The sequence below is a fragment of the Balaenoptera acutorostrata genome, chromosome 20 (genome assembly GCF_949987535.1).
Source record: "Balaenoptera acutorostrata chromosome 20, mBalAcu1.1, whole genome shotgun sequence".
NCBI lineage: Eukaryota > Metazoa > Chordata > Mammalia > Artiodactyla > Balaenopteridae > Balaenoptera > Balaenoptera acutorostrata.
This window is the reverse complement of record NC_080083.1, coordinates 56,294,679-56,312,149: the sequence shown is the minus strand read 5'-3', so window position 1 is coordinate 56,312,149 and position 17,471 is coordinate 56,294,679. Positions and strand designations below refer to the sequence as shown.

Genomic DNA, 17,471 nt, shown 5'->3' with positions numbered 1-17,471 from the left:
AATGACTACCGGATTCAGCAGCCAGCCCTGTCGGCTGGCCTCTCATATCAAACCCGAAAGTCAGCTCATGTCCTTATCTTTGAGATTGGGCAAGTGATAGCAATATCCCCGGAGAGCCAAGACAGGAGACAGCAGCCCTCAGTCCACTGTCCTGTCTCCCAGAGAACTCCAGGCCTTTCTTGGGAGGGGGTGGTCATCGGAGGCGGGGGTCCCAGGAGGGAAAATGTCCAGACTCCAGCCCCAGGAATGGGAGTAGCCAGGGGAGGCCCCACTGAGCTGTGGCCCCCAGGTGGAGGGCAGGCAGTGAGACTGAGATCTGGAACGTTTGAGCTTTGCCTCCTGTCTGCAGAAGCCCCCCCTGGAAATAAGTGAGCACCATAGGGGGCCCTCACCCGCCCCCGAGACGAACTGATTCACTGCAAGAAAAACAAGGGCTGAATTCCTGGCTTGACCGTCTAGTGCCAAATCAAATCGGACGCCAGCTCCCAGCCAGGGCCGCCGTGCCATAGGCAGGAACAGCCGGGTCTCTGAGGTGGCCGTCATTGCAGGATGCTCCTATTCAGAGAGCAGGAACCCTGGCCCCCCAGGACTACGGCACAGGAGAAAGGATAGGGACAAAGAAAGATGTAGGGTTTTAAATATCTGGGGGGAAAAAAAAAAAAAGAGTCGTTCATTTAGAAGGCCGGGATGGAATCACCAGCCTCCGTGGCCACCTGCACTGTCCCAACCCCCTGTCACTCTTGAGCACTTGAAACGTGGCCGGTTTGAATTGAGATGTGCTCTAAGTATAAAATTCTCACCGGACTTCAAAGACTTAGCATGAAAGAAGGATGTAAAATACCTCAATAATGTTTTATACTGACTACATGTCAAAATGATCTTTTGGATGTATTGTGTTAAATGAAACGTATGTTAAGAAACGAATTTCACCTATTGCTTTTTACGGTTTTTTGGCTTATAAACAGCAGCAGTTTATTGCTTACAGTTCTGAAGGCGGGAAGTCTGAGGTCTGAGCACCAGCATGGTTGGGTGAGGGTCCTCTTCAGGGTCATGGATTCTCGTGCTTTCCTCACACGGTGGAACGGGTGTTGCTATTGTTATTTAATGTGGCTATTAGAAAATTTAAAATTACAGATAAGGCTTGCATTTTTGGCTCACATTGTAATTCTATCAGACAGCTCTGACCCAGGAGCCAGACTGGGTGACCCGTTTCAGCCTTCCCAGGCCTCTGCCTTTTGAACCAGAAAGGAGTCCCAGGACCTGGCTTCTTGTCCTGTCCATGAGGCCTTTCCCCTCGCCTGGACTTGCTACCCGCCCTGTGGATTGAGAGGTTTGAGATCAATGGATCCCCAACCTCCTTCCAGCGCTGTGACTTTGAGTGGCAGCTCATTCACATGCCCCAGGCTGGCGCTTCCAGGCACGTGATGTGGGTCACTCACAGCTCATGGGGCCCGAGCCCGGAGCAGAAGGGCTGATCGGAGCTGAAAGCAGTGTAGCTCCCGGCTCTGAGGCTGCCATGCATGCATGCAGCTAGGCAACAGGGTGGCAGCTTGGATAGTGTGCCAGGGCTTAAGTTACCCACTCTCTCCTCCAGCTCATGGGGTCCTGCAGGGAGGGGCATTCTCCTCCCTGCTGAAGCAGACGGCGGCAACTGCCTGCTTTGCCCTGGGACCTGTAAGCTGTCAGGCTTCCTATGCTCCCTGATCAGGACAAGCTTTGCCATCTCAGGAAACTGCCCTCTGTCTGTGCAAAAGCTCTGCTACCAGACCCTTGGAGCCGAGCTGGCTGGTAACCTCCCTTGCCTTACACTTCCTTGGCCGGCTGAGGAGCCAAGGTGCCTTCACCGGCTGGGCAGAGAGGACAAGGGCTTGGGGGGGGTGGGGACTTAGGGGATGGGCCGCCTTCTGTCCACAGGTGCTGGGGGAGGAAGCGGCTGCGGCCCCAGGAATCCACTGGGCAGTTTGGAGGAGGCTCTCTTGGCTGCCAAGTCTGCCCAGCAAGCCTGATAAAAAGAAATACTGAAGGTCGGCCTGGAGAGAAGCAGGTGACCGTGGCTTGCCCAACTAGCACAGAGCGGGCAGAAAATGGTGCTAGCTATTCCTTCTGGGCCTTGTATAGGGAGAGTCTAAAGGAAGCAACGCAAGCAAACCACCCACCCAGTCCTGCCCGTGTCGTGAGAATAGGGTTCCCCACACTAGGTGGCAAGAGAGAGAACACAGAGGGGACCTCAGGAGTCCCCAGGTCCCGAGTTGGCTGGGAGGCCAAGGCCAAGGATGTCTTGGCTATCTGTCCCTCCCTAGGAGTGGTTCCCTTTCCCTACCCTTGGGCGACAGTGGCTGGCCCCAGTTCACCTGTGGGGACCAGTGCTGGTACAGCCCACACCTCTGGGCCATAGCAGCAGCCTGCTGGCACAAGCCATGCCTGCATTCCAGAAGTGTGCAGCCCGCCCACTCTCACTCAGGCACTGTGGAGCCTCCAGGTCTCCCCAAGTTGCCCAAGGGCTCTGGGCCTGTCACCTTGAAGACAACGGCTAGCCTTTAATAGCCAGGTCTGGGATCCTGCAGCCCTATTGTGGAGAAGTTCAGGTTTAATGGAGGCGGCTGAGTCCTCTCCCTCACAAGGTCAACAGACCAGCACAGCAGCTGGGGAGAGAGTTATATTGGCTGTACTAAAGCAGCAGGGGTTCAGCTGCACCAAGCCCCGTTCAATGGTCTGCGGAAGAAAGATTTATAAAACAAACAAAAAAATGAAAGAACGAATAAGCTGAGGGGTAGGCCTTCCTAATCAGTCTTTGTTGCCAGGAAATTGGAAAGCACACAAGGGCAGCTCATTACACTCAGCCTGTTGTCCTAATGATGTTGCCTAGACATAGCAGGACTCGGCTCTGGGGAAGGAAGAGGAAGAAGACAGTGGAGCCTGCCAGGAGCAGGGAGGAGGCTGGCTGTAAGTGGAAGGCTCTCCCGCCTCTCGGCTGCGCTGGCCCCACCAGCTTGGTGCACAGCAGCCTGGACCCTGGGCTCCGGCTGCACGGCTACAGCTAGGAGGACAAGAGACTGTTCTACGAGCTCATTTCTAGCTAGGCAGGGGCTCCCTCCGCAAGGCCCCAGGTCAGGGCCAGGACAGGGCACGGGCGTGAAGGTGGCCTATAGGCAGCAGTGGAGGGAGAAGCACGGTGTTCTAATGCCAGCTCCATCCATGGGGGAGCGAAGGGAAGGAAATTCATTTGTCAAGGGCCTACTAGGTACTAAGCAAGCCCTCTGCATGGCAGAGAACCAGATGACCCCATCTTCCAGGGGGTGACCCCTACCCTCCTTCCATTCCAAGATGAGTGAGAGCTCACGAACGTCACCAGCTTTCAGGGACCAGTTACCTGCCCGTTGTAACTGCACTGCCCCCTGCCAGAAGGTCCCTGGGAAAAGTTCAGCCTAACAGAAAGAACGTGGTTCTTTTCCAAGGGGTCATTCAACCGCACACTGAGCGTGAGGACACACAGTTGCAGCTAATGGAGGTGAACAAAACCATCTGCTGAAAAGAGGGACCACAGAGTGGCAAGGCTCCCCTTTCCAACACAATTAAAATCACCACAGTGGGTGCGGCCGAGGGAGGAAAGCAGTGCCCCCTGCCTCGGAGCTCTGCAGGTCTCGGCCCCGGCGCGACACAGACTCTGACAGAGCCGCCAGGGTCCTGCCCCCAAAACAAAAGCAACAAAACCAAACTCGAGCAGTTCGAAAAGGTTGGATAAAAGGTTCCCACAAGTGTTGCATCAGTACAGTATTCATGAGCTGAGGTTATATTTTAACTTGTACCAGCTAACAATACGGCTCACGAACGCTTGGTGCTCACACAGAGGGCAGACCCCGGGCAGCGAGGGGCCGTGTTGGTCATTCGTGCCCTCCCGCCTATGCACAGTGTCTCCAGCATCTCACAGAACCAGAGGCCAGACTCTTCCAGTTGGCGTTGTCAGGATGCAGGCAGTTTCCAATTTATCCCTTTGCTTTGGAACATCGATAAACTTTATAGCTAAATCTGGTTTCCATCTCCTCTGTAGCAGCAAGTGTCTTCCAAAACAAAAAAAATTAGAACACATATTTTTGCTATCTTTGGACATTTTCCTAGACCTCTGAAGGTCCCAAGCTTCTCAAAGCTGTAGACGGCAACATGTTTAGAGATCCGCGGTCGATTAGCTTTTGTGTATACTGACGCCGAGCGTGTGAAGAATCAGCACTGCCACAGCGACGACACTGAACAGGCAGAGCGAGCGCAGCAGCCCCCACCTCGGAGTTCCTGGAGCCGCGCGTTCTCTCCTGGCTGGGGGGAGGGGGAGGCCATCGCCTCAGCTGCGGGAGGAAAGACTGGCGAAGGGCCAGGGCCACTGTGGGTGGACGGGTGCACTGCCACCACAGGCTGTCACCTCATGGCCACGGTGAAAGGCTCAGGTTGCCAACAGAGGAAAGGGATGGAACGAAGCCCGGCACTGTTTCATTTCAAACACGGAATCCAAGAATTCTCATCTAGTCAAATGGAAAACTGGGGACTTCCCTGGCGGTCCAGTGGTTAAGACTTTGCCTTCCAATGCAGGGGGTGCGGGTTCGATCCCTGGTCCAGGAGCTAAGATCCCACATGCCTCGGGGCCCAAAAATCAAAACATAAAACAGAAGCAATATTGTAACAAATTCAATAAAGACTGAAAAAACAAAAAGGAAAACTGAAGAGTACAGCGAAACAATGCATATGGAAAGGAAAAAACCAGGAGACTGAGCAGTGGAAAGCCTGTCCAGCTCCAACTGCCTTACATTGCTTTTTCCGACAGAACCAGCAGAGTTAAGGATAACGAACTTGGCCAAATCATGTCTTTCCCATCCAAGGCTCAGCATTCATTCTCTAAGTCTGTACGCAGAGCTTTCACCTCATGGAGCTTTGAACTGTAACATTTCTGCAGATCAAGACCATCACCACCCAACAGGTAAGAAGATAAAAACCATTAACACAGCAGCCCTCAGGCATGTTCTAAAAAAACGTAGACTCTACTGAGCTTCCCCTCCTCCTCTCTGGATTTGGGGAGACAGAAGACTCTTCCAGGGTCAAATACTGCTGACCTCGCCACAGCCCATCCTGTGGGAGGGACGAGAGCCAAAACAGCAGGACCCACCCAAAGCAAAGCGACTGTTCACAACCCTTCCTCACACCGGCAGACCTCCCTGCCCTACGCTCCCTGGGAAGGAAGGACCGAGCGGCCTCTGCAGTTTCATCCTGCAAACCCGTCCAGCGAAGAGCGCTGCTCCCTGGGCCTGACTCTGAACCCGTTCCCATGAGCTGCGATAGCCGCTTCCCAGGCCTGAGGACAGGATGGGGGTCCTGCTTCTGGCGTCCTGTCCCCCATAACACAGCCTGTTTAACGTCTGGGGATTCCAGGTGAAGAGATGTGTGAGCTAAGTGAGACCTCGGCCCTGCCAGGTCTTTTTTCTTAGGTAAATATGCGTTTTGATACTAAATACGTCTTGTCACGGCCTCACTGGCTGACAACAGTCACTGCTACTCAGAGCAGCCAGCAGGGCCACCAGGTGGAGGGGAACTTCTGGTGTGTTTCTTTTTCATGAGAAAGAGAAAGCTTAGAAAATCTTCAGTCAAAGTGATCGACTCGGGATTCTGGCTCCCCCCGCCCCCGTATGCCAGCACTCTAAAGAGAGCAGGAAGGGCTGGAAAGACTTACTGTGAGCAAGACAAAGGGACATCTTCCCAGATGAGGACAGGCGGAGCTTCTCCAGCCCCGCCGCACCCCTACCGCGCCGCAGACACTGGCACAAGCAGGCTGGAGGACCGCCTGCACAGTGGGGCCTCAAGCTGGCGTCCTGGCGCTGGAGGACGCCCCAGCTGTGGCGGCAGCCCAGGTCGGCGTGAGAACGAGGTGAGGGAGATGAAGAACCTTGGACTGCAGCCCTGGTGCTGCCAAGCGCGCTGGAGAGCGGGACGAGGGTGAGGAAGAGAACGAAGGCCCCCGGCGCTCCCCCAGCCCATTAGGAACACTGACCGGGCCTTCAGGACCTCAACCTAAGATCATCTGTGCTGTATCTTCAGAAGGAGGTAGGGAGAGAGGAAAGAAAGATACCCCTAAATTGCATGGCACAGATGATGAAATGATGAAACTTTCAATTAAAATTAAAAAAGATCAGCTTCCTGAGACTCTCTGACCCAAAGCAAATCCTGGGGGGAGAAGAGTTCTTATCTCTGAGCATCTCGAAAGCCCCTGCCAACGCCCAAGTCTAAGAGACACATCTGATCTGTCTTCCCACCACCCTCTCCTAACTTCCGGCGATTCCCTCTGCAGCTCACTGGGAAAACAGAGGCACCTCTGAGCCCACAGAGGGTTTCATGCATCTCATGTTTAAGTCACTTTTATTCCTTGCTTTCTGACATTACTTTTGTGACTCCTATTATTGATACTATAATAGAAATAAAAACGAGTGACGAAGAAAAAATAAAGGGTAAGGAAGGGAAGTGATGAAAATATAATGGCATCTAAAAATTACAGGTTGGGAACTCTTCAGAAACAGTGCCTCTACCACTCTTATCAGGCATCAGACATACCCACGTTGCCAGGAAGTCAGGACCCACATGACACGACAGGATCTTGCAACAAGGTTCCCGAGGACAGAGCTGGGACCAGACGTGAATGAGGATGTGCAAAGAATGGGCACGGTATCCAGCATCTTTGCCTTTTAATATAAGATTTGTTTTCATCATTTCTGAGTGTAACATATTTCTTCTAAAAATAGAGCTCTTTGCTTGTTCTGAAACTTCTTAACTTTCACTTGGAGGTGAAGGGGAATAAGGCTGCCAATGTTTCCTAGTCAAGGACAAACTCTTCAAGGGATTCCGGATGCTCACAGCAGGAATGAGTTCATTTCAAATCCATGGTACTGAAGAAACACGACAAAACATTCCCAGCCCCAATCTGTGCTGGTGTGGACCCCCACGAGCACATTACTGACCAAAGGCTCACATAAGACCAGATGGCAGGGGCCCCTCCTTCAGGAGGGACGGACACAGGACCCTGCACATATTTATCAGAAGACAACAGGGTGCCCTTCTAGCACCCTGGTTAAGAATGGAAGTGTACAAACACACAAGACATAGGAATGCAGGGTTGAGGATGTTATACTTCTGCCCTGGGCCAATGCAGACCTGGATTTAATATCATGGAAGCTGCTGGGGTTTTCTCACAATACAGATTAAGAGTCAGAATCTCCCCCTGCCCCCAAGGAGGAGCCTGGTTAGCTCCTGAATCCAAAGATGCCCTTGATATATCCAGTGAGGCCACTCTTGGTCTTCTGCTCCAACTTGTCCTCAAGGGGGGGGAAAGCCACATGGTTGAGGGCCAGGTCAAAGAACAAAGGCTTGCATGGGATGGGCTGGAATCCCGGCGGGAAGTGCACGAGGTTGGCTTGCTTGGTGACGAGGGAAGGGTCCAGGCAGAATGTCTCAAACCGTTCGACCAGGGGCTGGAAGTCAAACCAAAAGCAGGAACCCAGATGTTAATCACAGCCCACTGGTGGAACATTCACTACGGGCCGAGCACCCAGTTCAGAGCTCATATGTGCTATCTCACTCGATCCCCACAAACCCCTATGAGGGGCTTTCATGTCCTCATTTTATAATCGAGAGTCAATGAAATCTAGAGAGGTTGAGAGAGGTGGGCTGGGACTGAGGTATAAGCCTGTCCGATGTCCAAGTCAGAGCTCCTAGCCAGGGCACACAGCAGGTTCTTAACTCTATTTGGGACCATCTAGATGACACCTAACAAATCTTACATAGGCAGCTTTCAGGTCCTGAGTAAAAGAAGGGAGGGAAGTAGGGTGTTCACTTAGAAATTTAGGGTCCTCTGTTCTACAAATGAGTACACATTCCTAGTAAGTTATGAATCCTTTTTATTCCTCAAAAGCCACAGCCCAGACTCACCTTATTGTCCTTGACTTGGAAAGAGGTCTCTGTTTGGTGGGAATCATTTGTATCTGAAAGTTTCACAGGATTCAGTAAGAACAGGGACTTATAACACACTACAGTCACGAATGACACCTATCACACGTCTGGGTTCTAAATCCTAAGAGCAAAAGTAGCCAATCTGTGGGGAGTTAGCCCTGTCCCTCCTGAGTCCAAACTCAGAGAGAAGTAGTGCAGATAACAGACAACTAACCCCAGAACCAATGTGGTCGGCCCAGCGAAGCAAGCACCGTTGAATGCAAGACACTGATAGGCAGAACGGACAGCACAACAGCGTTTCTCTAAATTCTTCCACATAACCTGATGCCTCTAAATTCTTCCACATAACCTGATGCCTCAATGCGGCAGAAGGAATGGCAGGAAAAAACTACTTACAGATTAACCAAAACAGCCCCTTTCAATCTTAAAACAGTGGCATAGGGGGTGGGAGAGAAGAGGAGCAGCAGTGAAGGGGAGTCTGAGAAGACAGGCCGCAGAGAACAGGCAGGCGGCTCACCCAGGATTGCGGCCGCCTGCAGAGAGCACTTTTCCGACCTCACTTGCGTGATGAGCTCTTGCACGTCAGGCAGGTCCTGTAACAATGTGGAAAACGGGGACTCGTGAGCTGGGGTCAGGCCAGAGAAGCGCACCACACTAACCTGAGCTAAGTGACCCCACTGGTATTTTCATGGATTTTAGACTTTTTTAAATGGTCTCCCTATTAAAAGAAACAACACACAAAAACTAACCTGTTTCAAAGGGGGAAATCTATGCCATGGCTTAAGTAATACTGCCTGGAAATAATAATGACAACAATGGTAATATTAATAAATTCATCATATACTAAATGCATTACGTGCCAGGCATTGCTCTAAGTAGTTCACATAATTGTTCATTTCATCTTCGCGATAATCCTGAGATAGTTTGTACTTGCGTTTTACAGATGAGAAGACTAAAGCACAGAGGGGCCAAAGAACATTCCCAGTGGCAGTAGGGCAGGGCTTCAGACCTAGGACGGCTGGCTCCAGGGCCTAAGCCCCTACCCACTGACCCCTTCTACAAGGGCAATGCCATTCTCTTGCCTCAGCATCTTACTCGGCAAATTGGGAAAGACCTGACTGACTAGGTCTGGATACTGCTGAATCCCCTATGCCTCTGTTCCCTAACGCTTTCCCCTGAGACCAGCCATCACATTAGGTCAGATGGGCTTTTGTTAAACGCCTCTCACTTCTCCCGGAGATAAGCCATCCACACCGGTTTGTCTCCACATTCCAACGACACCCTACCAGATGACACTGCCATACTCGCCAGCCCACCCTCTGCCCACAGCCGCCTCCCACGTACTCCTTCCTATTTCTCTGCCCTCGCCCTCTATCTTCTTCTGTATTCACAGGTGGGTCCTATGCAAGTCCCGTGGCTGCAGCAAAACCACAAGCTCTCCGAAGGCAGAAACCAGAGTTCTCCCCCACCCCCGAGCCCAGGGCTGTTCCAAGCAGACACGAGTGCCCCAACAGCAGCCCCTCTCACACTGGCTGTGACAACGTTAGGAACGGTAACCCTAGCCCGCTTTTCTAAACAGTCTCTACTTAATAAAATATACATGGATTCCTTGGACCAGTGCTTTAAGAATCTATAACCTCACAGCAGTCCACAAGCTTAAAAAGCTAGCTGCCATTCAACAATCACTAAATCAAACCAGATCAGCATGTAAGCTCTGATGTATACCCAAGTCACCTGGGGGTCTTGCCAAAATGCACTTCTGACTCAGCAGGCCTGGGGCGGGGCCTGAGAACCTGCATTTCTAGCAAACTCCCGAATGCTGCTGCTGGTCCAGGCGCACACTGTGTGGAAAGGCTTCACCAGTGGTTTTCAACTTGGCTACACATGAGAATAACTGAGGGGCTTAAAAGACCCCAATGCTCATACCAGATCCCACACCAATCAGAACCAATATCTCTGAGGGTGGAACCCGGACATCCACCTTTTAAAAATCTTCCCAGGCAATTCCAACATGTAGCCGAGTCTGAGAATAGTACTTCAGGGTTGTTTTAACCAGAGGAAGGCTGTCTCTCTTAGTACCCGAGTCCTCTTCGGGCCTGGAATGCTGCCATGAGTTGCACTCCGCAGCTCCTAGGCACTCAGGGATGTACCACATGCCATGGCTGACCAGGCAGGACCAGTCTGGGAAGGCGTCGCAGCCTCACAGCAAAAGTGCTCAGGGCTTGGAAAACAGGAGAGACCAACAGCTCACCTTTAGGCTGTTCTTGAAGGCTCCGGCATCAGAATTCACCTCATCTGCATATTTCAGGACCCTGTCGTACAGGACAAGGGCTTCGCTCCACTTCTTCACCAGCACATAGGACTGAGCGATGAAGAAACACCTGATGGGGAAGGAAAGAGCCACAGTGTTCTTAAGCAAAAATCACCCAAGATCAAGGCTTTCCTTGCTGTTTAGGCTAAATAAATTGTAAAGTTTTCGAACCTCAGGCTCACTGCCTGGGATGGGAGATCCCACCGTTCTCACTGTTCCAGTTTGCCAGCCTAACCTGCGGACTTGTCCCCGAAATCGGAGCCGACAAGTGTAGGTCCAAAGCTGACCCACTGTCTTTTACTTACTGCTTACTCTGCAAAAAAGAGGTAATTCCCAAAAGGCACAGGGAGGAAGCTGGAGACAGGCAGGAAGGAGGGATGCTGCCCGGATATAAATCCCACCCACAACTGCCCACACATCTAGGTCGCAACCGTTCACCTCTGCTCATGTCTTTCAAAAACCAAATCCAATGAAACAAACCTCTTCTTAACAGAAATTACTCTGCTGGGATTAACAGAGCCTGAACGCTGCTGGCCTTTGACAGGAGCCAGAGAGCGCAGGGGCGTGCGGGCCAGAAAAGGAAGGGCAAAAGCACTCAGGGCTCTACTGAGCCATTCTGTCTAGACCCCATGTCGCTACACAGTCCACTCCCAAGTTACAAATAGCACGGTGCATGGAAGAAACTGAGACACTGAGCTTTCCCCCAATTCAGTTCAGTTTCCCTGAATCAGCCGCTCTGGTTCTGCTAATTAACGCTTTTTCCAACACTTATCCCTTTTCCACTGGGAGGAGGGAGGAAAGGGAAGGGAGAAGACAGGTAATGTATGTGCTTTCCAGCTCCCCCAACCTTTCCAAAGAGCAAAACTGCACTGGAAACTCCCAGCCACAACCTGAAACTTCCCTTAAACACGCTGGGCTAACTGCTCTCTGATCACATACCCAACCTTCCAGGGACATGCTCCCAAGGCTTCTAGAACCATTGGATGGTAGAGGAGAGCCCTGTCTGTCCCACAGGAACTTACCTGTAAGCCTTGTAGACCAGAGTTTTAAGGCCTATCTCTTTCTGGAAGGCTCTGTCCTCCTCTAAGCCAGGAAGCTGGAGCAATTCCACCAGATTCTGCACAACAGATGCAACAAGAAAACTCATGAAGAGGAGGCCTCGCACTGACAGCCTGACAGAAGACTTGTGAGAACCGACATGGGCAAAACGAGAGAGTCTAGGCTTCAAATGACGGGAAGAAGCCTGTGACGCGTGACTCGGCAGCAGCCACCACCGGTGTCACCTCCGCCCTCCTCTCCGACACGGAGAGCCCATGCGTCCTTTCTCTCTCAGTCACACTCCACCTCCTGCAGAGACTTCTCAGACCCTCTCAGCTAGAGGGGGTTTCTCCGGCTCTCAACTCTCATTTCAGACAGCCCACTCCTGTGGCATCTACACGAGTAGGTGCAGATGTGCAGGGGTCTCACAAGCTTACTCACTGGTGAGCTCCCAGTGGGCCAAGGCAGAGTGGCCTCAGGTCCCAGGACGCTCCACAGCATGCGGGAGACCACCCTGCACAGGGGAAGTGCTCAGTGAATCCCTGTGGTTTACAGTGTCTACACAGCAACACGTCTGAATATCGGGCTCATGCACGGATGGCTGAACTGGCACGAAAACAAGACCTCTGTCTTTTATCGAGACACTAACAGCTCCTGGCTGTCACAGCCCTTTCGCTATGCAAAGCTCAGTCATTTGTGTCCAACACAAACACAGGACAGGCTCTTGCATTCCCAGCCCTCCAGGGTCACCTGAAGAATGATGTCATAGAGCCGGATCAGGTCCTGGGGCCGGGGGGAGCGCTTGCTGTCGTCCTCCGGCGGCTGCTGCAGCACTGCCTTCTGCAGGCCTTTAGCCATGTTCTCGTTCCGCTTGATCGCTGTTGACAGCTTGATGTAAGTCAGGTAGCTGGAATGGACCACATGTCAGCTCAGGTTATGATAAGGGAAGCTGATGTTCTGGGAAGAGCACTGGACCGCAAGCTGGGACTGCCCTAGGGGATTATGGGGGTGAGGGCGTGTCATATCGCAGGGCTGTCAGGCCTGGGCCTCAAGCTCCAAGGGCCTTCAATTCTGGCTGCTGTTCAGTGGCTAACTGCAGGGGACCAGTATGAAACCTTATGACAAAATCTGATTTTAGCTTGAATTATATCCTCTGTATCTTTATTAAAGAGCCAGAGAGCTACTTATTTCAGAGGACACTGCTGGTCCTTAAGATGACTAATGGATGGCAAGCTAGCTCCTGGAACAAGGACTAGTTACCTGCCCGGCCCACACTGTAAGGACAGCGTACACGCACAATAGCTGCTCCTGCTCAGCTGATGACCTCCTCTTCTCAGAAAATACCGACGGACACTCTCTTTGGAGGGTTATGCATATTAAGTGTGTGTATATACCGGAGACTATGCGTGATGCCTGCTTATTTTAACTGGACCATCTGGAAAGTCCTTTAATATTTGGCAAGTAAAAACATGGTAACTATTTAAGTCTGCTTAAGAAGTGTTTAGGCCTCTAGATCCCCATCTTACTGTGGCAGAGGCTGGAGGCACCCTGGGAGGGGGAGGGTACACAAGAGGCCTGGGGACAGGGGACACAGGCACAGCTGAGGTCAGGGGCTCCACAATGAACCAGGGGGGTTAAGAGGCTGTCAAGTTCTGAGGGCTGACCTCCTAGCATTCTTCTCCTACTCGGCTTCCAGAACAAGAACATATATATGATCCTGATATATTCTGAGAATCTGACCAGCCCAAGGAAAAAAACCCTTCAAGATTCTGGAGTCAGGGTCCTCAGTGAAAGGGCAGAGCCAGAGCGCCTACAGTGAAGCCACAGCTGAGGAGCTCCACGCAAGTGTGCAGAGCTCCCAACAGACAAGACACAGTCTTTAACAGGAGTGGATGAACAAGGATCACCAGACACTTAAGGGAAACCTGTAATAAGACAGAAGGGGCCAAGACTGAGAGGGGGGAAAGAAAGCAACTTGGAAGTACCAAACTTTGTAGGGAGAAGAAAACTTTAGACAACTATTATTAATAATTTCAGAAAGATAAGTGAAGACTTTGTGGTTGAGAAGTTAGAATGAGACACTGTTTTAAAATAATATTCAAAGAACACAAATGAGCTCTTAGAAATTAAAATCGGGACTTCCCTGATGGTCCAGTGGTTAGGACTCTGCACTTCCACTGCAGGGGGGCACGGATTTGATCCCTGGTCGGGGAACTAGAATCCCACATGCTGTGCAGCGTGGCAAAATAATTAATTAATTAATTTTTAATGGCATTGGAAATGAGGAAGCCTGTGCAGGAGTCAGATGGGAGGTCAAGAGGGGTCAGGGTGAAGAGCGGGAGTAGCATCTGTGAGAGAGGGCTGTAGGGGAAAGTGGTAAGAAATGCTGAAAGCCAAAAATCAGTAAGTAGCAACATAACACATGTCATTTAGAGACATGGAGGTAAATACCCAAAGAATTTGTTAAAAGAATTAAAAGTAGGGACTTCCCTAGTGGCGCAGTGGATAAGACTCCACGCTCATGCAGGGGGGCTGGGTTCAATCCCTGGTCAGGAAACTAGATCCCACATGCATGCTGCAACTAAGAGTTCGCATACCACAACTAAGGAGCCCACCTGCCGAAATTAGAACCCAGCGCAACCAAATAAATAATATTAAAAAAAAAAAGAATTAAAAGTGGCTGCTGCTGCCTTTTTTTTTTTTTTTTTTTTTTTGCCACACTGCACAGATTGTGGGATCTTAGTTCCCCGACCAAGGATCGAACCTGCGCCCCCTGCAGTGGAAGCTCGGAGTCTTAACCACTGGACCATCAGGGAATTCCCAAAAGTGGATGCTTCTGAGAAATGGGAGGAAAGGTCATGACATGGTTTTTTCTAAAGCTCTGCAGAAAAATCAAACTCTCAAAATAAAGTAACTATTATTCAGAGTAATACAGGAGTCTAGATACATCTTTATTAAAATACAAGAGCTCCCTGATTCTCGACTTCAATTTACCCCAAAGCTGGCTTCCGATCCTAACTGATTATGATCCTGATACTAGCCACATGTGGAGGTGGGAGAACGGATCCAAGGGCAAGGGGCTTCACAATTTGAAAGTTTCCTGAGCCCTGTTGAAGCTCTCTGGGTCTTTCAAGGTTAGGAAGTTGATCAACTGCCTCTGCCTTGCTGTGGCTGTTAACTACCAACATGTCCCCTAACCTCCTGGAGCCTCTTCTTTCTCCTTAGGTTGTTGAAGCAGAAGACGGCTAAGGGCCGTTCTTGCTGATATTCTGTGCACCCGAGTCATCTAGCAGTCAATCTGACATTCACATAACACCAAATCCCCTAAGAACAGAGATTAAGGCAGGGAGAGGAGTTTTTATGGTTTTGTTTTTATAAAAGAGGGAGGGGGGGCAAGGGAATGACTAAAAATACCGCCAGGTTCACTAAAAAGTTATAAGCAGTGACTAAGAAATTAAAATTTCAAGGTCATATGGAAAGAGAATCTGAGGAGAAGTGGATTTTTATTTCTCCCCAGGAAGTTCGAAAAATGTCACTCTTCCTCCTTTCTTCTGTGAAACAAAATGATCTACCTCCTAAAAAAATTTACACTTGACAAGGTGATTTAAAAATGCATATGAAAGAGCAAAAGGAGAAAAACAGTCAAGATGTGCCTGAGGAGAAACCTAGTGGGGAAAACTTGCTCGACCAGATACCAAGACTTATGATAAAGTTATAGTAAATCACTGTGCTGGTGTTAGTACAGACAAATAAATCAGCAGAGCAGAAGAGAGTCCAGAAAAATAGAGCACGCAAGGAGAAAATGGAATGTATTCCTGCAGATCAGCGGGGAAAGGACAGAACAGTCAATAAATCATGCACTGGGGCTTCCCTGGTGGCGCAGTGGTTGAGAATCTGCCTGCTAATGCAGGGGACACGGGTTCGAGCCCTGGTCTGGGAAGATCCCACATGCCACGGAGCAGCTGGGCCCGTGAGCCACAATTGCTGAGCCTGCGCGTCTGGAGCCTGTGCCCCGCGACGGGAGGGGCCGCGATAGAGAAAGGCCCGCGCACCGCGATGAAGAGCGGTCCCCGCACCGCGATGAAGAGTGGCCCCCGCTTGCCGCAACTGGAGAAAGCCCTCACACGAACCGAAGACCCAACACAGCCAAAAATAAATAAATAAATAAATAAAATCAAGTAAAACTTTAAAAAAAAAAAAAAAAAAAAAAAAAATTAAAAAAAAAAAAAAAAAAATCATGCACTGGAATAATCCATTATCCTCATGGAAAAAGGTGAAATAGATCCTTACCTCACTCAAAAATAAACTCCAGATGGAATTAAACTTGAGTTGAAATTGAACTCAAATATAAAAGGGACAATGTAAAACATTCAGAACACAGAGGAGAGTCAGTCACTCTAGGAGCTTGGCACGGGAAGGACAGTGGTCAGCTCCAGAAGAGGGGGAGGAATCAACAAGGGTGGGGCCACAAGGAGCTTCAAAGTTACTGGCTGTATTCTAGTTCTTACACTGTATAAAAATTTTAAATTATGTGTATATTAGAATAATATACAAATTCAAAACTCATATGATAAAATATGAATAGATGCATTCAGATTTTAGTATGTATTAATAAATTATAATGTACATAAACTTTATATATACTCTTTTGTTCCAAAGATACATCATACAGTGTTAAAAAGTAAAAACATCACAACCCTTACCTGTGCAGGTACTGAAGATTAGACACCTTCCCCGATTCCCCTTCAAGGGTATAATCTCTCTGTTTCTGCAGAAGGTGAAAAGGTAACGATAAAATGGCCGATCCTATCCTTGGCTCTGACCACCTCGATTTTTTTTTTCTCTTAACATCTTTATTAGAGTATAACTGTTTTACAATGGTGTGTTAGTTTCTGCTGTATCACAAAGTGAATCAGCTGTACATACACATATATCCCCATATCCCCTCCCTCTTGCATCTCCCTCCCTCCCACCCGACGTATCCCACCCCTCTAGGTTGACCACCTCATTTAATGGTGTGGTCCCCAAAGTGCCCTGGAATACAGGCACAGACTCTAGTAAGTTAAGGGTCCTCAAATATCAGAGATCTCCTGCGTATATTCTAGAATGACAGGGTCACTCAGTTGCCACCAGCATCTAAAAACCAGACTTGAGTAAGAGGATTCAGAGTAACGGCCAGTAAGGCTTCCTGTCCACTGCGTCCAGTGTTCAGACCCAAAGCATTAAGGCAGACAGTCCATGGTCCTCGGTTCCATTTTAACACCTGTGTCTTAGACCCAAGTTCTATGCCTTGTGCTGTTAGCTCTTGCCTTGTGGCTGGCTGAATAATGGCCTCTAAAGATGTTCACATCCTAACAGGGACCTGTGAAGATGCTACCTTACATGGCAAGAGACCTTACAGATGTGATGAAGTTAAGGATCTCTTAATTAGCCTGGATTATCCGGGGGGGGGCAACACAAACATAGGCTCCTTATAAGAGGGAGGCAGTAGGGTCAACAATACAGAGAAGATACTGGGACTGAAGCAGCGGTCAGACAGGAGAGAAGATGCTATGCCGCTGGCTTTGAAGATGGAGGAAGGGACCACAGGCAAGAAATGCAGGAAAATGCACTCTCTGGAATACAGGAAATGGATTCTCTCCTAGAGCTTCCAAAAGGAATGCAGCCCTACAAACTCATTTTAGACTTCCATCCTCCAAGACTGTAAGATAATATACTTGTGTTGTTTTTAGCCACTAAGTTTGTGGTAATGTTACAGCAGCAACAGGAACACCTTGCTATCACCATATTCATTACATTCTGTGAGGTGTCTGCTGAATTCAGCTGCTGTTAATTCAAAGTGAATGACAGAGGCTGGGGCTCTGTATGTACCTGCTAAATGAATCAAGGGAAGTATAATACATAAAGGCAGCTTTACGGGAGGAGGAAACACGCGACTACAGCCCAACATACATTTATTGAATATTTCATACAGAAGGTACTACGGCAGATGATTAAAGAAATATATAGTTACTTTTAATATACTTATAATCTTAAGAAAAATATAACGAAAAGGTAAATATAAAACAATACACAAAATGTTAAAAGGCAGTGCTTGACTGGGACTTCCCTGGTGGCGCAGTGGTTAAGAATCCGCCTGCCAACG

At 49.6% G+C, this 17,471-nt stretch overlaps 1 protein-coding gene across 1 annotated transcript in view; it reads right to left on the bottom strand.

The window, feature by feature from the left end:
- Positions 1–7,402: 7,402 nt before the first annotated feature.
- Positions 7,403–17,471, bottom strand: part of SRP68 (signal recognition particle 68) — a 29,822-nt gene continuing 19,753 nt past the window's right edge. The window contains exons 10-16 of the mRNA XM_057536208.1: positions 16,030–16,094; positions 12,077–12,233; positions 11,311–11,405; positions 10,229–10,358; positions 8,374–8,570; positions 7,957–8,009; positions 7,403–7,499 (exon numbers count right to left, since the gene is read on the bottom strand). Of these exons, the coding sequence (XP_057392191.1) occupies positions 8,000–8,009; positions 8,374–8,570; positions 10,229–10,358; positions 11,311–11,405; positions 12,077–12,233; positions 16,030–16,094 (654 nt within the window). The 3' untranslated portion in view covers positions 7,403–7,499; positions 7,957–7,999. The remainder of the gene's footprint in view (positions 7,500–7,956; positions 8,010–8,373; positions 8,571–10,228; positions 10,359–11,310; positions 11,406–12,076; positions 12,234–16,029; positions 16,095–17,471) is intronic.